Below are 20,248 nucleotides of genomic sequence, written 5' to 3'. Positions count from 1 at the left end.
GTGTGCAGAGATAACAGCTTCAGTTCAGTCAGAAAGGTGTGTCTGACATCAAGGTGAAGAGGTTAAGACATTCTAAATATAGCGTTCCTTTAAACAGATAGAGTCTAAAATACGTCCACAGCAGAACATCACTTTGCTCCATCTGCTGCAGTAACACTGCAGAAGAAGCTCACACAGACACACTTCTACACATCAAAGTGTCCCTTAAGAAATGAGCTTCTTTGTAGACAAACCTCCTGGTAGGTGTACCGCCCGTCCACCAGAGTCGAGCCCGAGAGGCCGGTGCTTCCCGCGGCGGTCACAGCCAGCCGATGGCAGCACACGAGGGATCCCGTGATCAGCTTCACGATCTCAAAGTTCTTCTTCAAGTCCTGGATGATGCTCTGTGGGGGGAAACAAAAAAAACACGGTAACAACGCACCGACAACGCGTTGGCTTGGTTGTGTGTTTGCTGGCGTGTGTGTGTGTGTGTGAGTTACCTTGTCTTGCTTCTGATAGGTCTGCTTGATGAAGGAGCGGGTGATCTCGTGCAGCTGACGGAGAGCAGGAACAACCCAGACTGCCTGAGGACTGCTCTGCTGGGACGCCTACACACACACACCACACACACACACACGATAATGATATCCATTAAAGCGGAATGAGCACACAAACGCATGCTAATCAGATTTTTTTTTTAATTAGATTGCTTTGTCATCACAGACGCGCTAATTTTTGCGGCTGTGTAAACATGAGAAAGAAAACCCGGAGCCTGGGATGTAAAACTGAGGACAAGACTGTGACTGTTTCAGGGAGAGTTCAGGTGTGTGATAGAGCAAAGTAACGTCCTAAAAGAATCTCTATCAGTTTAAGTGAACGCTTTTATTTACAGTATTTTCACCTCTTTAATTGCCTTTTCTGATGGAGAACTGAAGAAGTTATTTCCATCTATGCTCTCATTCTAATCCGTAAGACTCCAGTGATTTCACCTCACATGAACACAGGACTTGCTGGGCTCCCGCTGCTTACATCAGTGGGTTTGTTTATGTTATTGTGTGGCTTTGGTGTCTAAAAAAAGGTTTGTTTGGATTCACCAAAGTCGCACAATAACAAACAAACCGATGGAGGAAGCAGCAGACCAGCAACTCATCTGTTCTGCAGGGTAAAATATGTGTTTTTGTGCAGCGCTAGCTCCCGCCAGGAAGGTGAAGATTGTTCAAGAGGTGAAGATTGTTCACTTAAACTGATATATATATATATATATATATATATATATATATATATATATATATATATATATATATATATATATATATATATATATATATATATATATATATATATATATATATATATACACACACACACTTTTAGGGTCTAAAATACGTGCACACAGAACATCACTTTGCTCCATCTGCTGTCGTTCGTCCTCTTACAACGGCTTTTAAGTCCAAATCAAATATCAAACATGTCCCTTTTATAAATCCGAGGCTCCGATCAGATTTCCCTCTGCATGAGTAAATGTGCTTTCCCTTCCACCAAAAGCTGCCCATTCATCCAGCGGCTACAATCACTCATTTAATCCCACCGGCGCTCAGCCGGGACGAGATCAACACCACGGTGTAATCATTAGTCGGTGCCAAAGCCCTCTCAGTGAAGCAAGCAGACGATTAACACACACACACACACACACACACACACACACACACACACACACACACACACACACACACACACTCTCGTTACAATCACGTGTGAAATCATCAACCTGTGACCAATGAAAACCCCCCTTTTTGTGGTTAAGCACCTTCCACCGCGATTGGCCGGCGAAATCGGACACAGATTGGTCATTGGGATTATAAAGTGGTACCGGCTTTGTTCTCTTACTTTGGCCACAGAGTTAGCCTTCTTCTTGCCCCAAGTGCCAGTAAGAAATGAGCTTTGAGTGTCGCTGCCTTTACAGTCCTCCTGAGTGTGAGTCTAGAAACATACATTTTTTTATTTGAGGGGCAGTTTGAATCTAAACACAGTTCACTGGTACTTGTTGTCCTACATGTGAACATAAAAGAAAAAGAAATGTGAATCCCCCCCCATTGCTTTTCCTCATTTCTACCCTTAATAATGAATAAATCAAGACCACGTGGAAACAGCCACTATTTATCATTAATAAGCAATGTATTAACATTTAAATAAACGGTTCCTAACTCACTATCATGTAGTTATCACGTAAAATTATATTTATTCAAAGTGTTTATTAATGTGAAGTATTTTACGACAATTCTAGTCTCCTCTAAAGACATTTTAACTGCTTTAAGTTTATATACTGCTTAGAAATGCTAAATCAATAAATGTGAAAGAGTCCTTTAAAGAGGAGTTTAATCATAATGTGTGTAGTTTTCTTGAATCTGTCGACATGATTTTACAAATCCCGTCCTTATGCAAACATGAATATTATCATTAATATGGAAGGTTAGTTGGTTAGCTCACACACATATACGATGTATGAGCTTCATACATCAAAGCTCTGCAACAAGAAGATCAAAGAGAGTAAAGAGGGAGACACTTCCTGTGGTTCGGTCAGAGGAAAAAGAGAGGAAGTTAGTCTCTCCATGACTTAAAAAAAAAAAGAGTTGAAATTAATAATGAACTGGTGGAGGGCACCGAGTGTGAGGCCCCGCCTCCACAATCCACTGCAGCTCTGCGAACGCGAGACTGAGGCAAAGTTAGAGGAACAAACTGGAGTTGAAGGTTAAATGCATCGCTAACAAGGACGCGCTAACTTTTTTTTAACAACACCATCACCGCAGGCAGGAAAATGTAGGTGCAATGTTGTGGTTTTCCTATGGAAGATCATTTACGACAATGTGATATAAAACAATTAAAAAGATCCTGTAAGTCAGTATAATGAGAAAGTTTCTCAAAATATTGATTTAGTGTTTCAAAATAATGACTTATGGTAGTTTATTATTAATTTGAGAAAGTTAGTAATCATTTTGAGGTGTGAAATTATTATTTTGGAGGAAGATTCTCATTATTTTGAGGTCCGAATTCATTTTGTGACAATATTATGTCCGTATTTCGAGGAAGTTTCTCACTCTATTGAGGTATTATGTAATTATTATGAGACGGAAAGTCATTATCTTGATAGAAAGTCTTTATTTTGAGATAGAAAGTCATTATTTTAAAATAGGAAGTCATTATTTTAAAATAGGAAGTCATTATTTTAAAATAGAAAGTCATTTTTTTAAAATAGAAAGTCATTTTTTTAAAACAGGAAGTCATTTTTTAAAAATAGGAAGTCATTATTTTAAAATAGGAAGTCATTATTTTGAGATAGAGTTTGATTATTTAAGTCATTATTTTGAGATAGAAAGTCATTATTTTAAAATAGGAAGTCATTATTTTAAAATAGGAAGTCATTATTTTGAGATGATAAGTCATTATAACGACTTAAAGGATCTTTATTTCACCTCAGTTTATTTTCTATTAACGTCAGCAATGAGCCTCCACAGTTTAATTTAAACAGATTGAGCTGCACCTGCAAGGAACAGGGTTTTCTTTTATGTAACCACAAAACAAACAAGCAACCTCTTGAAGAGCGTCTCCTGGAATGACCTGGAACACCTTTAACCACAACAAACACTCGCCCACATCCACAAAGGCGATAAGGAGCGACTGCAGACGCCCGCCTCACCTTCTTAATGTCCTCGATGCATTTAATGATGTAACCGCGCTTCACCGTCTCCTTGACGGCGTAGGCGTCGCTCAGGATCCCCAGGTGCTCCTCCAGCGCCTGCTGCACCAGACTGGTGGGCAGACTGGGCAGGTGAGCCAGCTCCCACAGCACCTCCAGCACCTGCAGACAGCGAGGCTTCAGGCGCCACCACTACACCTGTGTGGACGCCTCCGTGGCCTCACTAAGACAGAGAGGCCCACGGGCGCGTTGTGTGTCTGTTGTGAGTCTTTGTAGTGGTTTTGAGTCTCTCTCTGTGATTGTTGTGTGTCTTTGTAGTGGTTTTGTGTCTCTCTCTGTGATTGTTGTGTGTCTTTGTAGTTGTTTTGTGTGTCTTTGAAGTTGTTTTATGTCTCTGTGAATGTTTTGTGTCTCTGTAGTTGTTTTGTGTCTCTTTGTAGTTGTTTTGTGTCTCTTTGTAGTGGTTTTGAGTCTCTCTCTGTGATTGTTGTGTGTCTTTGTAGTGGTTTTGAGTCTCTTGAAATAGTTTTGTCTCTGTGTGGTCGTTTTGTGTCTCTCTCTGTGATTGTTGTGTCTCTCTCTGTGATTGTTGTGTGTCTCTCTGTAGTTGTTTTGTGTCTCTCTGTAGTTGTTTTGTGTCTCTCTGTAGTTGTTTTTTGTGTCTCTCTGTAGTTGTTTTGTGTCTCTCTGTAGTTGTTTTTTGTGTCTCTCTGTAGTTGTTTTGTGTCTCTCTGTAGTTGTTTTGTGTCTCTCTGTAGTTGTTTTGTGTCTCTCTGTAGTTGTTTTGTGTCTATCTCTGTGATTGTTGTGTGTGTCTTTGTAGCTGTTGTGTGTGTCTTTGTAGCTGTTTTGTGTGTCTTTGTAGTTGTTTTATGTCTCTCTGTAGTTGTTTTATGTCTCTCTGTGATTGTTTTGTGTCTTTGAAGTTGTTTTATGTCTCTGTGATTGTTTTGTGTCTCTCTGTAGTTGTTTTGTGTCTCTCTGTAGTTGTTTTATGTCTCTCTGTAGTTGTTTTGTGTCTCTCTGTAGTTGTTTTGTGTCTCTCTGTAGTTGTTTTGTGTCTCTCTGTAGTTGTTTTGTGTCTCTCTGTAGTTGTTTTGTGTCTCTCTGTAGTTGTTTTGTGTCTCTCTGTAGTTGTTTTGTGTCTCTCTGTAGTTGTTTTGTGTCTCTCTGTAGTTGTTTTGTGTCTCTCTGTGATTGTTGTGTGTGTCTTTGTAGCTGTTTTGTGTGTCTTTGTAGCTGTTTTGTGTCTCTCTGTAGTTGTTTTGTGTCTCTCTGTAGTTGTTTTGTGTCTCTCTGTAGTTGTTTTGTGTCTCTCTGTAGTTGTTTTGTGTCTCTCTGTAGTTGTTTTGTGTCTCTCTGTAGTTGTTTTGTGTCTCTCTGTAGTTGTTTTGTGTCTCTCTGTAGTTGTTTTGTGTCTCTCTGTAGTTGTTTTGTGTCTCTCTGTAGTTGTTTTGTGTGTCTTTGTAGTTGTTTTGTGTGTCTTTGTAGTTGTTTTGGGTCTGTTGAAATAGTTTTGTCTCTGTGTAGTCGTTTTGTGTGTCTTTGTAGTCGTGTTGTGTCTCTCTATGTGGTCGTTGTGTCTCTATGTGGTCGCGTTGTGTCTATGTGGTCGTGTTGTGTCTCTCTATGTGGTCGCGTTGTGTCTCTCTATGTGGTCGCGTTGTGTCTCTCTATGTGGTCGTGTTGTGTCTCTCTATGTGGTCGTGTTGTGTCTCTCTATGTGGTCGTGTTGTGTCTCTCTATGTGGTCGTGTTGTGTCTCTCTATGTGGTCGTGTTGTGTCTCTCTATGTGGTCGCGTTGTGTCTCTCTATGTGGTCGCGTTGTGTCTCTCTATGTGGTCGCGTTGTGTCTCTCTATGTGGTCGCGTTGTGTCTCTCTATGTGGTCGCGTTGTGTCTCTCTATGTGGTCGCGTTGTGTCTCTCTATGTGGTCGCGTTGTGTCTCTCTATGTGGTCGTGTTGTGTCTCTCTATGTGGTCGCGTTGTGTCTCTCTATGTGGTCGCGTTGTGTCTCTCTATGTGGTCGTGTTGTGTCTCTCTATGTGGTCGCGTTGTGTCTCTCTATGTGGTCGTGTTGTGTCTCTCTATGTGGTCGCGTTGTGTCTCTATGTGGTCGCGTTGTGTCTCTCTATGTGGTCGCGTTGTGTCTCTCTATGTGGTCGTTGTGTCTCTCTATGTGGTCGTTGTGTCTCTATGTGGTCATTTTGTGTGTCTGGGTCATTTTGTGGCTTTCTGTGGTCGTACAGTAAGACATGTTGTGTCTTATTGTAGTTGTTTTGTGTCTGTGTGGTTGTGTTGTGTCTATGTGTTCGATGTGTCTCTATGTGGTTGTTTTGTGTGTCTCTGTGTGGTCGTTTTGTGCGTCTGTGTCATTTCGTGTCTCTTTTTACTTGTTACACATCTATTTGTGATTGTGTATTTTTCGTTGTTGTTTTTGCCGTTTCCATAGTCGCTGTGAGTCTCTCTGTTGTTGTTTTGCAGTCTTCTTTTAGTCGTTCCAGGTTGAAACTGGACTCTTTCAATGACATGTTGTGGGTGAAAGCCAGGGGCCTCGGCCCGGTCGTGGATCTGCCAACATACCTTTCCTGTTGTGGTTTCAGAGCGAGCCTCTCTGCCAATCCTCCCGATCAGACTGAGCAGCTTCTGCCTCACGCGGTCGCTCTCAACCTCCCAGCTCTAAACAACACGCAAAAAAAAGATTACTGTGTGCACTACACCTACAAACCGCTTTTCATTGAGCCAATTTACTCCCAAAATGTCCCTCACCTTCTGTATGAGGGCGAAGAGGTGGGTGAGTTGATCAAAGCTGAACTTCACAGCAGCAGCAGCGATGATTGTATGGATGTTTTCTATCACAGTTGATGACTGGCCCGCCTGAAATGACCACAAAAGAATCAATAGAGGATTTTTTTTACTTTTTTTTATCATTTTGTCAAACAAAACCAAAAGTGTTCAGTGCGCTTAATAATAAAAAGGTACATTTTGTTCTGGTGCTGACCTGTATTTTCCAGATCTTGGAGAGTTCGTCCAGCGACAGTTTACTCCCCAGCAACTCAATGATTCCCTTAATTCTCTCACAGTACTGAGCTTGATCAATGTTACCTGAGAAAATATGAAATAATATGTAATGACCACTGTGAATACAGTCAACCAAAGCCTAAGAAACCTGATCATTTTTAAGATTTCTTTATGAAGTAGTTACAAATGCAATAGTTTTTCCTTTAAGATCAGTTTGTGGCAGGAAGTGACGGTGTTCTTACCCTCCAGTGCTATTGATAGGACCGAGTTCTCCACCAGCCAGTCCAAAAGTTTATCTGTGTCAATGGCATTTTTCACCGTCTTTGACACCGTACTCTCCTCTATCAACTTAGTCACCTGAGAAGAAGAAACAAAAACTCATGAAAACACCCAGAAAAAAAAACGTCAATCTTGTGCCGTTTAGATTCCAACGTCATCCTATGAGCGGACCTCTTTGAGGGAGTTCATCTTGGTGGAGAAGTGCGGGGTTTTGAGCATGCGCAGCAGCGTGTCGAGCCGCAGGTCGTCCACCACGGTGACCAGCTCCCTCTGGAACCTCATGCACAGCAGCTTGATGGCCGACAGCAGGTCCGGGATGCTCACCAGGCGCTGTTATGGTTGACAGACAAATGAGGAGCAACATTCATAAATTAAAGAAATATATACATTTCATAATGCAGATTTCCTGATCGCGTATTTTTGCTGAACATCCGTGGGTGTCACCTTGTCTTTAAGGTCCTTCTCCTCCAGGTTCTGCACATACGTGATCATCTTATGGATGACTGGATCAAGCATGGGCTAGGAAAAACAATAGGAAACTTTGTTGGACCACTGCAAGCAGCAAAACAGTTAGAAGACACAGCAAAAAAACTAACACAGAATATCAATTTGAATGGGATCAAATGAACAACTTGGACAGAACACATGCTACAAAAGATGTGAAGTACAAGAAGTACAATATATCGGGAGAAATGGAGATAACACAGAGTAGCAGCAGTTCAGGGTCAGTGTGTGCAGATGAGATGAGCTCACCTGCACGAGGCTGGAGTTGAGATATTCTGCACCGACTCCAAGCGGCTGGACGAGAGCCGACACACACTGTGGAGGCAGAGCGGAAGAGACTCAGATACGACACAAACGGACGAGTTAAATCAACTCATAAATACAGCCGCCGTCTGACAATTAGGGATTGTCCATTCAATCTTTTAACCTTAAATCAGTCGTGGTTGTGATGTCGGGAAGCTAACGACGAGGTGTCTTAGACCGGCATTCTCTCTAGTGTCCACCAGGGGCGACTCCTCTGGTTGTATAGAAGTGTCATGTGTTAAACCTGCATTCTCTCCCCTGACCACCAGGGGGCGACTCCTCTGGTTGTATAGAAGTCTTTGCTTCATGTGTTAAAGCTGTATTCTCTCCCCTGACCACCAGGGGCCACCCGCCTTTGGTTGTATAGAAGTCTATGCTTCATGTGTTAAAGCTGCATTCTCTCTACTGACCACCAAGGGGCGACTCCTCTGGTTGTATAGAAGTGTCATGTGTTAAACCTGCATACTCTCCCCTGACCACCAGGGGGTGACTCCTCTGGTTGTATAGAAGTCTATGCTTCATGTGTTAAAGCTGCATTCTCTCTCCTGACCACCAGAGGGAGACTCCTCTGGTTGTATAGAAGTCTATATAAATGACTCTACTTCTCTTGATGTATTCCCTCAGTAAACATTGTAAACATGAGTTTGTGTCTCAATCTCTAGTTTCAAGTCTTCTTCAATACAGCATGATGTTCATTTAGTAAATTCTGGCCATTTAGAGTCAAACAGGGGACGCTTTAGGGCGGGGCTACAAGGTGATTGACAGGTCTCTACCACAGCCGTATATGACGTGACTCCTCCTCAGTCCAAATATGGTCACTTCAATACCCCGGATAAAAAAAAAAAAAAGCCAAATCGGTGAACTCGAAGCTTCAAAAACATCCACACGCCCACAAACCAACGGACGACGTCACAATGACTGCGTCCACTTCTTAAATACAGTCTACGGGCTTCGTGAGCGTTAACAGATGTGTGGGTCAGTTTCTAACACAAGAGCTCAGCTGTCATTTGCCATTCGGTGCTAAATCACAGGGGCTTAATGAATGGTTCCCGTGTTCCTGTCTCTTTTCTGGCCGATTTCCATCTCTGCTTCTGGGCTCCCGTCTCCCCCACCTTCCTCCTCTATTCACTCAGTGCCCCCCCTCCTCCTCTTCCTCCTCTTCCTCCTCCTTCTCCCCGTGCACTTGACTTCCTGCTCAAAGCAGACAAATGAATGACTCAGCCTTGGGAGTCAGTAGAGGAGGGAGCACTCATCCCATTATCTTTTCTCCCTCCTGTGCTTGTAGTATGTTCGGTATCAGACGGCTTACAAACTTATGGAGCTTCCTGCCACTGCAGAGTGGTCTGCATCCACTCTCCTTCATTTTAGGGCCGTATCCAAATCTGAATTGTTTTTATTTGAATCGGATTTGGCTGTACACCTTTCATTGCTTTTTTTAATAGTTCCATAATGAACTTAATTAATGAGTTATTTATTTATATACATATACATACACACACACACATCTCTATCTCAATTATTCATTAATTAAGTTAATGAATAATTAACATACATACAGATGTGTGTATGTATGTCAAAATATAATATATATACAAAAATATAAATATTTTAATATACATGTATTGGATGGTTTGGGGGGAAATGCCACTGATGTCGGTGTTGGATGTTTTTTTTTGTCTGGACGGGCAGAAACGGAGCTTTTGAACCCACAGTCACTCCTTGAGCGTATTTGTTATCTATCCTCTTCTTTTTTTTTATAAAAAAGAAAGTGCTGGGCTTGAATAATTTCAAGTTGACTGAGGGGTCAGCTACGAATGATTTGACTCGTTGACTTTCAGCAGGCAGCCCCACATATTAATATGCTTAGAGAGAGAGAGTGTGTGTGTGTCTGTGTGTGTACGCACACACTGAATCAATGGCCATGCACTGCTGTGGTTCCGGCCAGGTTCCCAGAAGGACGCATCAGTACAAGGATGCCTCAGAACACACAACACAACAGAGCATTTCAACCATCAACACAGCGGGGGGATGAGAGAGCGTGTTTGTGAGTGAGAGTACGAGTGAGGGGGGAATCTTGCAGCTGAGAGCAGTGGGGGTGAACACGGTGACCTTTCCTCCGCATAGTCTGTCTAAAAGTCTGTCTGCGGTGCTTCTCTCCCATCCACCACCAGTAGGAACCAGTAGCAACCATCCCATTACTCTCACGACACGTCAAGACAATTTAAAAAAGGAAGGCAAGGAGATCAAAGTAAGGAAGCGACTCTTACAGCAATCTCGATTTCGTCCACGTTGAGCTTCGTCTGGATGGCGGTGAATCCTCCCAACTCTCCAAACTTGACCCGGGGGAAAGAAAAAAAAGAATAAAGAGGAGAAGGAAATGAGACACATGAGGCCAAACAAAAACAACTATGGCATGTATGTGAAAAGGAGACAAACAAATCTGGCTCATTACTCACCCGGTTCACCAAATCAACCAGCCAACCATGAGGCTCCTGGAAGACAGAGGTACATTTTCAGTGGATTTATTCAACAGTGACACTGCAAATTATTGTAAGAGAAACACACACACACACACACACACACACACACACACACACACACACACACACACACACACACACACACAAGTTGTTTGACAGCTGTTGCGTGTCAGTCACACATGTCCTTCTGAACCCAAGTGGCTCCGTTACACAGCAGCGGGGATGAAGAAGTCATTTGTCGGGCCCTGAGCGCGACTACGAACCGTAAACAAAGGCTAATAAGGAAGCGTGTGTGTGTGTGTGTGTGTGTACTAGCAGCATCTGGATGAATTGGCACACACACACAGCAATAAGAGACGGAGAGTCCCGAACACACGAGTCGCCCCCTTACTTTCTGATAGGCGTTGCTCGGCGAGACCGCAAACATGTTGGCCTCTTCTCCAAAGACTTCCGCCCAGCTCCTCTGACAGGCCTTCATCCGGTTCTTAAAATGGTACTCGTTGTCCGGGTTGAAGGCCTGCGCACAAAAAGACAACGACGACGAGCATGAATACATATTCATGACGAATCAGCATTTCTTTTTGACAAATCACGGCAGCAGATTAGATTGCAAAAATGGCAGATAAGTCCTGGCTTTTGATTCGGAGCACGAGAAGTACAGAGGAGCTTTGAGCTTTGTTTATGCTCTCGCTCGGCGAGCCTCCGCAGACTTAAACTCACATATCTCATATTTAATGACTACTTTAATTGCCTTTATACAAACGCTGTAAAGAAACAGGTCAAGTATTAAATGCCTTATAAAGAAATGAACGTCGAACGCCTGAGCGAGAACACACCATAGTCAGGACTCCCATCAGGTTCACGGGTACGGGGTCCTGCTTCACCCGCTCTGCAACCAGCTCCACCAGCAACATGAGCATGTTGTAGATCCCCTCGTGGATCTCGGTGCCCCACTTGTGTACGGCGCTGCTGGTCAGCAACTGGTGGCGGGGAACAAAGACGGAGGCGGACAAGTCAGGAAAATGTGCGTCGATGAATCGAGTATTAAAAAGCCACTTAATCTGTGTGCTGCTCACCTTTTTGAAGGCCTCCGGCATGCACCGGTCTATGAACCGCTTGCAGTTTTCATCGGCGTCAGCGAGACCTGACGGAGAGGGAGCAGTTGGTTTCACATATTTATCTCACATCCAAAACACATTGAGGGGGAGACTCGCTGTGACGAAGGAGACACAGATTGAGCCCATGAAACGCCAAGCGTCCAAAATAACATGTGAAAAACGGTGCAAACAAAACACTCAGACATAAACGCAGATGGCGAGCGTTTGGGTTTTGAAGCAGACCTTCAAAAATAAATCCTCCTCCCACACAATCGGGGTCTTACCGTGCCGGGCGAGGCAGGTGGACGCGATGAGACACTTGCCCAGGGACTCTTCTCTCTTGTAGGGTATGGACCAGTGGTCGGTGAAGACGCGACTCTCCAGCTCGTACAGGTTGGTGGTGGGGAACTCCATGCTGCCCCCCGAGCAGTTCCCATTCTCATCGTTGCTCCGCTGTAAACACACACACACACACACACACACGACACAATTACAACCTTTGCTTTACGCTGCGTCGTCTGTTGTTTTGGGACGCTGCAGCTGGGGTTAATCCAAACGGCCCTCTGGCAACGATAAAGTCAGAGAGGATGACGCTCGATTTTTTTGCTCCCTCTGGGAGAAGAGCGAGAGCAGTCGTTTGTGAAAGTGTGTCCTTTTCGCTCTCGATCTGCCCTTCATCTCGCCGTCTTTTTTCGCCCTCTATTTGCTCCCAAGCAGGCGCTTGTTCTCAAGTGTTTCACTGAAGTCAAAAAGGGCTGTGACGTGTGAGACACGGTGTGTGTGATGACTTGTCTTGTTAACGCTACCTAGAGTTGCCCTGACACCAGTATCGAAAATGTCTCCGATGCAGCTTTAAAAATCAACGCTGGATCGGGTATCGGCGAGTATGCGAGTCTACGCACCGATCCAATACCACGTTATCAAAACAGCTCAGTTACGCTAACGGGAACAACAACAACACGCGCCTCCTGCCTGTTAAGTACCGTCGGATGAGCCAGGTCTTACTGAAATCAGAGCCACGCAGGGTTAGTTGTATATAGCTGTTAAAAAATAGTTATATATATTTATTTATTTTAAACACACTGGTATTGGATCAGGACTCGGCCGATACGCTGGTTCAGGTATCAGAAACATCTCTAAGGCTCCCAAACGAGGACATATGTTCTGTGGTCACTGACGGACAGGTCGTGACGGTCAAGTTAAAACCCGACTCACTCAACGTCACCTCTCAAACCTTCTGCGTTCAAAAAGCCGAGGTCAGACCCGACCCCTTTACGAGGACAAAACATGCCCAGGAGCAGTAAAGTCTACAAGTCCATGTGGTGAACGCACACAAAGGATTATTGAATTATTTACATTATAACATTGTGTACATATTCATGAAGTCATCTGCATATTCATGATTACATAGCAGAACTCACCCGTGGAACATGTCACACTGAAGCACGTCAGATCTATCAACTAGTGATTAAGGTTTTTTGCAATCGCGCAAATCATTTACAGCAATCTATTGAGGCTTGACCTGCTGTTTAGTATTGAAAAGCATCTTAATTCAGCTTTAACTACATTATAAATGACCCAAACTGTTTACAGCTCATTTGTCCAGTTTGCCTTTGGGCGCCGCACATCACAAATATGAATACGGCAAAGAAGAGTTAGGTCAAGTCCGACCATTCTGAATACATCTCCACATATTAGCATACATAATGGTCCATGTGTTCAGTCAGTGCATGTTTTTAATGAAATATTTTATTTAAAAAAAAGTGATGGACTGAGCGTTAAAGAGGGGAAGCGGAGGAAGAGGTAAAGGGAGGAGAAGGCAACAAAGAAGCATCGTGTTTCATCCCTTCCCTTTCGAGGAAAATTAGAAACGACAGATGGATGGATGAGAGGAAGGAGAGAGGGCGAGAAAATAACCGAACACCGGTGTGTGTGTGTGTGTGTATATATATATATATATATATATAAAAAACACTACATTTAAAGTAACCAAGGGGGGATGTATCATTGCGAATCAGAACTCTCTGGTTCCTCTGATTTCAACAAGAATGACGGCACTGAGAAAAGAGCAAACTTCCTATCTTTGTATACGATATTCAGGGATGCTTGTAAACAACCATCAAACATGCAATAACGCCCTCAGTGAGTCGAGACCTGAAGGCTTCAGGGGGAAAGGCTTGAGTCCCTGAAGGCACAGACCACATGTGTGGCGGTTGCGCAGGGCGGTGAGGTAACCCAGAGCCACTCTGTTACTATGCACCCGGCGGCCCTCCTGGGACCCCGGCTCTGCAAAAAAACAAAACTGCAATGTGTTTGTGTGTGGTAGGGAGACAGCGGGGCTATATTTGGAAGCATAACATGGGGGCATAGGCCTGCGACATGCCTCTTAAGCACAAATACAGCAAACGGAGCAATCAAATAAAGCGTTTTATTCTTGAGGCTCATTTTCTGCACTGTACATTTCTATGACATGTGGGGGCCGAGACACTTGTTAACTTCTCCATCTTACGACAACTACAAATGGAAGTAGGTTCAAATTAGGACTGTTTTGGCCGTGTGGACATTCAATGAACTCAAGAGAAGGAGTCGCCTTGGGCTGAGTGAGTTTGGACCGACACCATTATTGGCATATTCACAAAAACAGGCTCATTATTTACAGTGACCTGTAAAGTGTGTGCTATTTTTTTCCTGCATACTGTAAATGCCAACGGTTGTTTACCCTGCAGCTATAACAGTGTGACAGCGAGTTAGTGGAAAAATAAAACAGATATTGAGGTTAATTTACTCCCATTCACGCTTGATTCATAGTCACAGCAGCTGGAACCATGAATCATAGGGATACAGCAGGTGGTTGGAAAGTCTCAATCAATCATCTTACAGTTCATAGTGTTATTTTTGGGAGAAAGTGCTGCTTTCCCTTTGACAGCACCTGCAGGATTTTAGGAGGAGATCTGAAGGGAGCAACAGGCTTGAGAGGTCGAGTTGCTGAATAGGCACCTCGAGGTGTCACGTCTCGTAGACAGGTATGCATGAGTCGCCAAAGCAGTGAACTGTCACAACACGTGACACAAACTAGGACGAAACGATGCGACCTGCAGGGTAGATCTGACAGAACCAACCGGCCTCACAGCATCAAGTGTAACCGCTCCTCACACACAAACACACACACACACACACACACACACACACACACACACGAGGTGACACAAGCATATTTTAAATGTGTTCACAGCTGAGAATGTGGCCGGAAGAAATGATCAAAATGGCCCCGTGAGCCAAGAGACGTTGCGAAACCGCCGTCCGGGGTTCGAGTGGACCGCGCAGTCGGCGAGAGGTCGACGCTGTCAGCCGAGCCCCTGGACGCTAACGTCGGCTAACACTCTGCAAAGCCGCCCCGCAAAAGGCAGACTGAATAGATCCAGCAGTCCCGCTGGTTTAGCCGATGGGATCGATTACCCACCGCCAGAGGAAATCAGTGATTTAAACCCCGCAGAGTGCCGCCTCTGTGCCGCTACACCTGGTCCAGCTACCGGCTGACACTGGATGGCTAGCTAGCCAGCCGGCTACTAGCTAGTTGGGTTAGCGTAGCTGTTAAGTTTTAAGAATTTAGGTTTGCGACGTCGTTTAAGTCGCCAATACGTCGTGCTACCGTACAATTTTCCGGTGACAGCGTCCCTTGTCCCGTGGGACCGGAGAGACAGCTCACGTTGGGGCTCGTTGTGGCGTCACCAGCCGCTAACTTTAGCAGAGTTAACCGGGGCTCGCCCCTCCGTTTCTCCGGTAAGTCGCCCTGTCCTCCTCCCTCCGGGTCCTTTGATGCCCGGTTGGGAAACCCCGCTCTTTTTTTTTGTTACCTCGCTATCCACCACGTCGTGGTACGCGGGCGGCGGGTCAAACCCTCCCGTCGTCCCGGTCCGCCCGCCGCCGCCGCCGCCGCCGCTGCTCTCCACGTCTCCGGTCGAGCCCACGCCGGGGGCAGGCCCGCTCTCCATCGGCTCGTATCCATAACCGAGTCCGGGGCTTTCGTTCGTCAGCAGCGCCACCGCCTCGTTTATGTCGTTCTTCGCCAGCCGGAGCGCCTTCCGTATCACGTCGGGGTCCGGGAAACCCATGCAGAGGAGCGTCGTTATGTGCTGCTCCTCTTCGGTCTCCATTTTTTTTCGGGGAGGTGTGTGTAGGGGGGGTGTGAGGGGTCTCCGTCTCGCGGACTAGTAGTAACGGGGTGCTCGGCACAGCCCTGTAGCTGTGCACGCCGCCATGTTTACAGTCCACTGCTGCTAGCCTGTCACGATCCTAGCTTCCCCCCCACAGCCGCGCCGGCACACAGGTGTTACGCGGAGTTCAGCCTGCCAAGAATTGCATGCTTCTCGCGGGAGCGCGCACAGCGAAAAGTCCGAGACGTAGTGACGATTTCGAAGTTTAAAAACATACATATATATATTATCACTGTCTTGTGTATCATTGATTGGAGCTAATTTTTGAGAGGGAATGTAGCATTAAAATAAAAAAGTTAAGCATAATAAGGAAAACAGGAATATAGACATCCTACAATATCTCAAAATTCAGATTTGGTCATTTCATAATTTAAGAATAAATATGTATAATCATGTCTTAACTTGTAATCAAAATGATTATTGATGCATTTTACCAAAATTACGAATGCAATTAAATAGTAAAATATGATTATATTACAATGATCATTTAATATGGATTACATATTTGTGATATTGGGCAATACAAATACAATTAAAATGTAATTGAGTTAAACATTTAATTGTGTTCAGTATCATCACATTTTTAGGCTGCTTTATTATCTTTAAATTGTAAAAAGAACTGGCTAAATTAAAAAAAAATAAAAAATCTCAAAATATGTGACCAAATAGTTTCAAAGTTTAATTAAAAAACCTTTTCGTGTGTGTGTATATATATATATATATATATATATATATATATATATATATATATATATATATATATATATATATATATATATATATATACACACTTTGGAAAAGCAATTTATTAAACATAGAACAGTCTAATTATTCCGTTTTACATTGTTTTATTACTTTCTTGTTTGTACTAAATAATTAAATACTGGTACTAAATAGCATGCCTCACATTCCGACCTCACCAGGGCGTGGCAATGCGCGCGACTGGCGCCGGTGGCGGGCGGGCGGACGTCACGTGACCACTCATGTGACAGGAGGGGGGAAAAGTCAAAACAGGAACAAAATGGCTGCGACGGGCGACGACGCCGCAGCAATGGACAGCATCTCCAGGGCTCCTGCGGCCCGTTTGGCGGCTCTGAACGCGGCCGCCAGCTCCAGCAGCCCGGCGGAAGCCCCGGCGGACGCGGCGGAGACCCCGGTGGTCGCTCCCAAGAAGCCGAGCACGAACAGTGGGTGATGTCTCCTCGCAGCTTCCGTAGCTGGCTAACACTAACGTAGCAGCACATAGTAACCTCATTATTATTGTATTTTGTATGCTTTTCCGTGTGTTTTTACATTGTAAAACCATTATGTGAGTCTGTTTTCTTTCGTATTGTTTTTCATGGCTTTATTAGTATTCTCCCTTTTTTGTTGTTGTTGCTCCATTTATTGTTTTGAACTAGTGTTCTGTGTATTTAATCTGCTAACGCTCGCGCACAGGTGACGGTGGCGTGGAGACAGCAGAGGAGGCTGTGGAGCCCGCAGAGCCCGATATCGACGAGCTGTGCACCGATATGTTTGAAAAGATGTCCGTCTTCCTGCAAGGAGAACTAACAGGTATTTACACACAAAGATCAAATAATATGTTTGATTTACAGATGCACTTCTTTCATAATCACCTGTTTTTTCTTCTTCTCTCTCATGCATTATGTCCTCACCTGTTCAGGGACTTGTGAGGACTACCGTCTGCTGGAGAACATGAACAAGCTCACCAGCCTGAAGTACATGGAGATGAAGGACATCAGCATCAACATCAGCCGTAACCTGCAGGATCTCAACAACAAATGTGAGGCCATATGCATAATCCTTGTTTGTTGTTGTTTTCCAATTGTTGTTTAATATATTTGACTACAGCCTGCTGGTTTTTCTGTTATTCTGCTTCTCTTCTTTAGATGCCAGCCTGCAGCCATACCTGGACCAGATCAATCAGATCGAGGAGCAAGTGTCGTCACTCGAACAGGCGGCTTACAAAATGGACGCGTACTCCAAGAAACTGGGTAAGATGTCTAATGTGCAGAAGTGTGCATGTATGATGTGTTCAGTCCAATCATATCGAGTGAGACAGATTTTAATCAGGTAAATTTAAAGAATAAATTAAGTAAATAGCTGCCAGTTTAGTAACATTGTTACTGACTTGTTCCAATCAACCACAGTATTTGTAAACTTTATTGTCCTTTTGCGATTAGTTTATTAGACTGAAAATATAATCACAACTATTTTGACAATCGTTTAATCCTTAAAGTTTCCAGTCTGCGTTTCTTTTGTTTTCATATCAAATTGAACAGAATATCTAATAACAAGATGTTAAAGGCATCACCCCGGACTTTGGGAGACTGGGATGGACGTTTTTCAGTATTGTCCAACATTTCACAGATTTTAGGAAATAGTCATCAGATGAATTGATAATACAAATAATCATTAGTTACAGCCCAATGACGCAACAGATCATAAAAACATAAAGAAAAGACATCATACGACATCATACAATATCTTTCCAGCAAACTGGTTCCCGAAAGGCTTCGTGTGCAACACAAAAAACCCATGTTTTTAAACATGTAACTCTGCCACAGATGATCGTTGTGCTATAGACTGTTGTATTTTGCGCTAGTAGGCTAATTGTCTTCAGAGTAATACATCAAATGTGTAAATCCATCAAATATGTAAATCCATCTATTTATTATTTAGCTTTTCAGGCGTCAAACCGAGACCGTCAATTGGGCCTTTTTTGTTTTTTATTCGATCCCTTTGTCAATAATTGTAAACGTAATATAATAATAGCAGGAGGAGGCACAAAGTAATGTTGGTGAACTGTTGAGGTTTAACCATGCAGAAGACCACATACGTGCTAGTGTATATATTTATATAGGAAAGTGAAGTAGAGGGTTGGTATTTATTCGGGAACAAGTATTTCTCGACATGTTCGGCTTTGGGAATCGTTGCTGAAGGAAAGCGATATAAACACCACGATGACGCCCTCATGAAACATCCTGGATACACCACAGACTCACTGAAGCCTCAGCGTGCACACACACACACACACACGCACACGCACACGCACACACACACAACATGCTTCCTTTTAATTATTGTATTTGGTGAAGGGCTTCTCTCTCTATTCTCTGGTTATTTTGTCTGATCTGTGCAGCACCTCCATTAGCTCACATGGTGACGCATTATGAAGTCCACCACCAGGTGGTGCTGTGACACCACGGACGATATCGCACCTAAATATTTCTGCATTAGAGCTCACAAAGGGCTAGGCATTTAGACTTGAGCATCCATTAGCCTCAGAGTGATCACATCCCTGTCTTTTCTCATCTTTACAGAGGCCCGATTCAAAAAACTGGAGAAGCGATGATGATGATGATGATGAGGAGGGAGGAGGAGAAAGTAGAGGCCGACTTGAGAGTTATAGTGCCCGCTCACCTTCTTTCACCCGGCCTCGCCTTCTCCTCGCCCTGCCAGCGAAGCCGGGAGCTGCGGGGAGGTCGTGAACTGAGACTGAAACAACAAACAGAGACATTTTGACAGCTAGAAAACAGGACCCAGGAGGAAGCGGCTGAAAGGACATGAATTAGAGCTGCAGGCCGTGGCTTAGTTTTTTAACTCCAGTATCACAGATTTTTGGCAGCAGTCGTGCGGCGAAGATGAACGGGAGTGTGTGGCGTGAAACCCACATTCTTTGGAAATACACTTCATGCTGAACAAATCAGCCTAATTACTAGCATATCTTTAATTGTGGTGGAATCAGAATCTACTAAATTACTACTAAAGAAACAGAGACTTTGTAAATATTTACTTGATGAAGCATGCTTATAGATATTTTTATTAAATATCCAGCCTTCTAATTCTGATAATTTTACATAATGGATATATTTCCACTTAATAATAGTAGCCTGATGTTCTCTGATGTTACACTTGTATTTGTCCTGGCTGTGTGAATTGCTGTTTTATATTAAATATATTTAATATGGATTAAGTATTGTATCCCTGGAGATTTTGACACTTAGACTGGAGTTTTCTTTTTTTTCTTCTTTTAAATAAACACCTTGTGCATATCATTGCATGACTGTTTCCTTAAAGTTGGTCCAAGGAACTTTAATTTTGCGTTGATTCTGGTGCTCCCTGTGGACAAAAGCGGTAGTGCTTCTAAGCACCGCAGTCCCTTACTGCAGCAGACCTCTGACGGTCTCTGCTGGATCTGGGTCTGTCCACGGTGGACTGGTCTCTGCTGAAGGAAATCCTAGTGAACCTACATGATGTCATCTGGTTTCACTAGAATCCGACTCTGAAAAAAAACTATAAATAAATGAACAATCTTCTCGCTGACTGTCTCGTTTAATAATGAAAGTCATTTCGGGGCATAAGTGTTGAATTGCGACTGTTTCATGAGTAGTTCAAAGTTCCTCACTGCAACTTAAACCATTACCTCATGCCGGCAGCAGATGGCAGACCTGCTCCACGATGGAGGACTTAAATTGATGCACAGTGAACATATCAAATATGTTTTTCTGGCTCTGAAGAAACTGCTCTGCTGAAGGAGGTTTGACTTTCAGCCTTCCTCACAAGAAGACAAATCTTCGGAGGGAAGCGGCTGCCCGATACCTGCCAACTCAAAGGAGCGGGTGACTAAAGATGTGCGTGTGATGCCATCTCCCTCCTTTTTTATATTATCTGCCC

At 43.8% G+C, this 20,248-nt stretch overlaps 2 protein-coding genes across 2 annotated transcripts in view; one reads left to right on the top strand and one right to left on the bottom strand.

The window, feature by feature from the left end:
• The window catches only part of usp24 (ubiquitin specific peptidase 24), a gene marked incomplete at its 5' end in the record, with an annotated part of 46,612 nt that extends 31,101 nt beyond the window's left edge, over positions 1 to 15,511 (bottom strand). Inside the window, 17 exons of the mRNA XM_079221442.1 lie at positions 234 to 383; positions 480 to 587; positions 3,614 to 3,835; positions 6,257 to 6,352; positions 6,443 to 6,550; positions 6,675 to 6,778; positions 6,937 to 7,051; positions 7,145 to 7,303; positions 7,418 to 7,492; positions 7,727 to 7,792; positions 10,048 to 10,113; positions 10,237 to 10,272; positions 10,652 to 10,777; positions 11,097 to 11,240; positions 11,337 to 11,404; positions 11,642 to 11,810; positions 15,212 to 15,511. Of these exons, the coding sequence (XP_079077568.1) occupies positions 234 to 383; positions 480 to 587; positions 3,614 to 3,835; positions 6,257 to 6,352; positions 6,443 to 6,550; positions 6,675 to 6,778; positions 6,937 to 7,051; positions 7,145 to 7,303; positions 7,418 to 7,492; positions 7,727 to 7,792; positions 10,048 to 10,113; positions 10,237 to 10,272; positions 10,652 to 10,777; positions 11,097 to 11,240; positions 11,337 to 11,404; positions 11,642 to 11,810; positions 15,212 to 15,511 (2,112 nt within the window). The remainder of the gene's footprint in view (positions 1 to 233; positions 384 to 479; positions 588 to 3,613; positions 3,836 to 6,256; positions 6,353 to 6,442; positions 6,551 to 6,674; positions 6,779 to 6,936; positions 7,052 to 7,144; positions 7,304 to 7,417; positions 7,493 to 7,726; positions 7,793 to 10,047; positions 10,114 to 10,236; positions 10,273 to 10,651; positions 10,778 to 11,096; positions 11,241 to 11,336; positions 11,405 to 11,641; positions 11,811 to 15,211) is intronic.
• Positions 15,512 to 16,518: 1,007 nt separating this feature from the next.
• Positions 16,519 to 19,623, top strand: bloc1s2 (biogenesis of lysosomal organelles complex-1, subunit 2). Its single transcript, XM_079221531.1, has 5 exons — positions 16,519 to 16,758; positions 17,009 to 17,125; positions 17,235 to 17,354; positions 17,461 to 17,565; positions 18,895 to 19,623. The coding sequence occupies exons 1-5, from the start codon at positions 16,593 to 16,595 to the stop codon at positions 18,924 to 18,926; spliced, it is 540 nt and encodes a 179-aa protein (XP_079077657.1). The 5' UTR covers positions 16,519 to 16,592; the 3' UTR covers positions 18,927 to 19,623.
• The last annotated feature ends 625 nt before the right edge of the window (positions 19,624 to 20,248 follow it).

This window comes from Taurulus bubalis (genome assembly GCF_910589615.1).
Source record: "Taurulus bubalis genome assembly, chromosome: 7".
In the NCBI taxonomy this organism is placed as follows: Eukaryota; Metazoa; Chordata; class Actinopteri; order Perciformes; family Cottidae; genus Taurulus; species Taurulus bubalis.
This window is presented reverse-complemented; position numbering and strand designations above follow the sequence as displayed.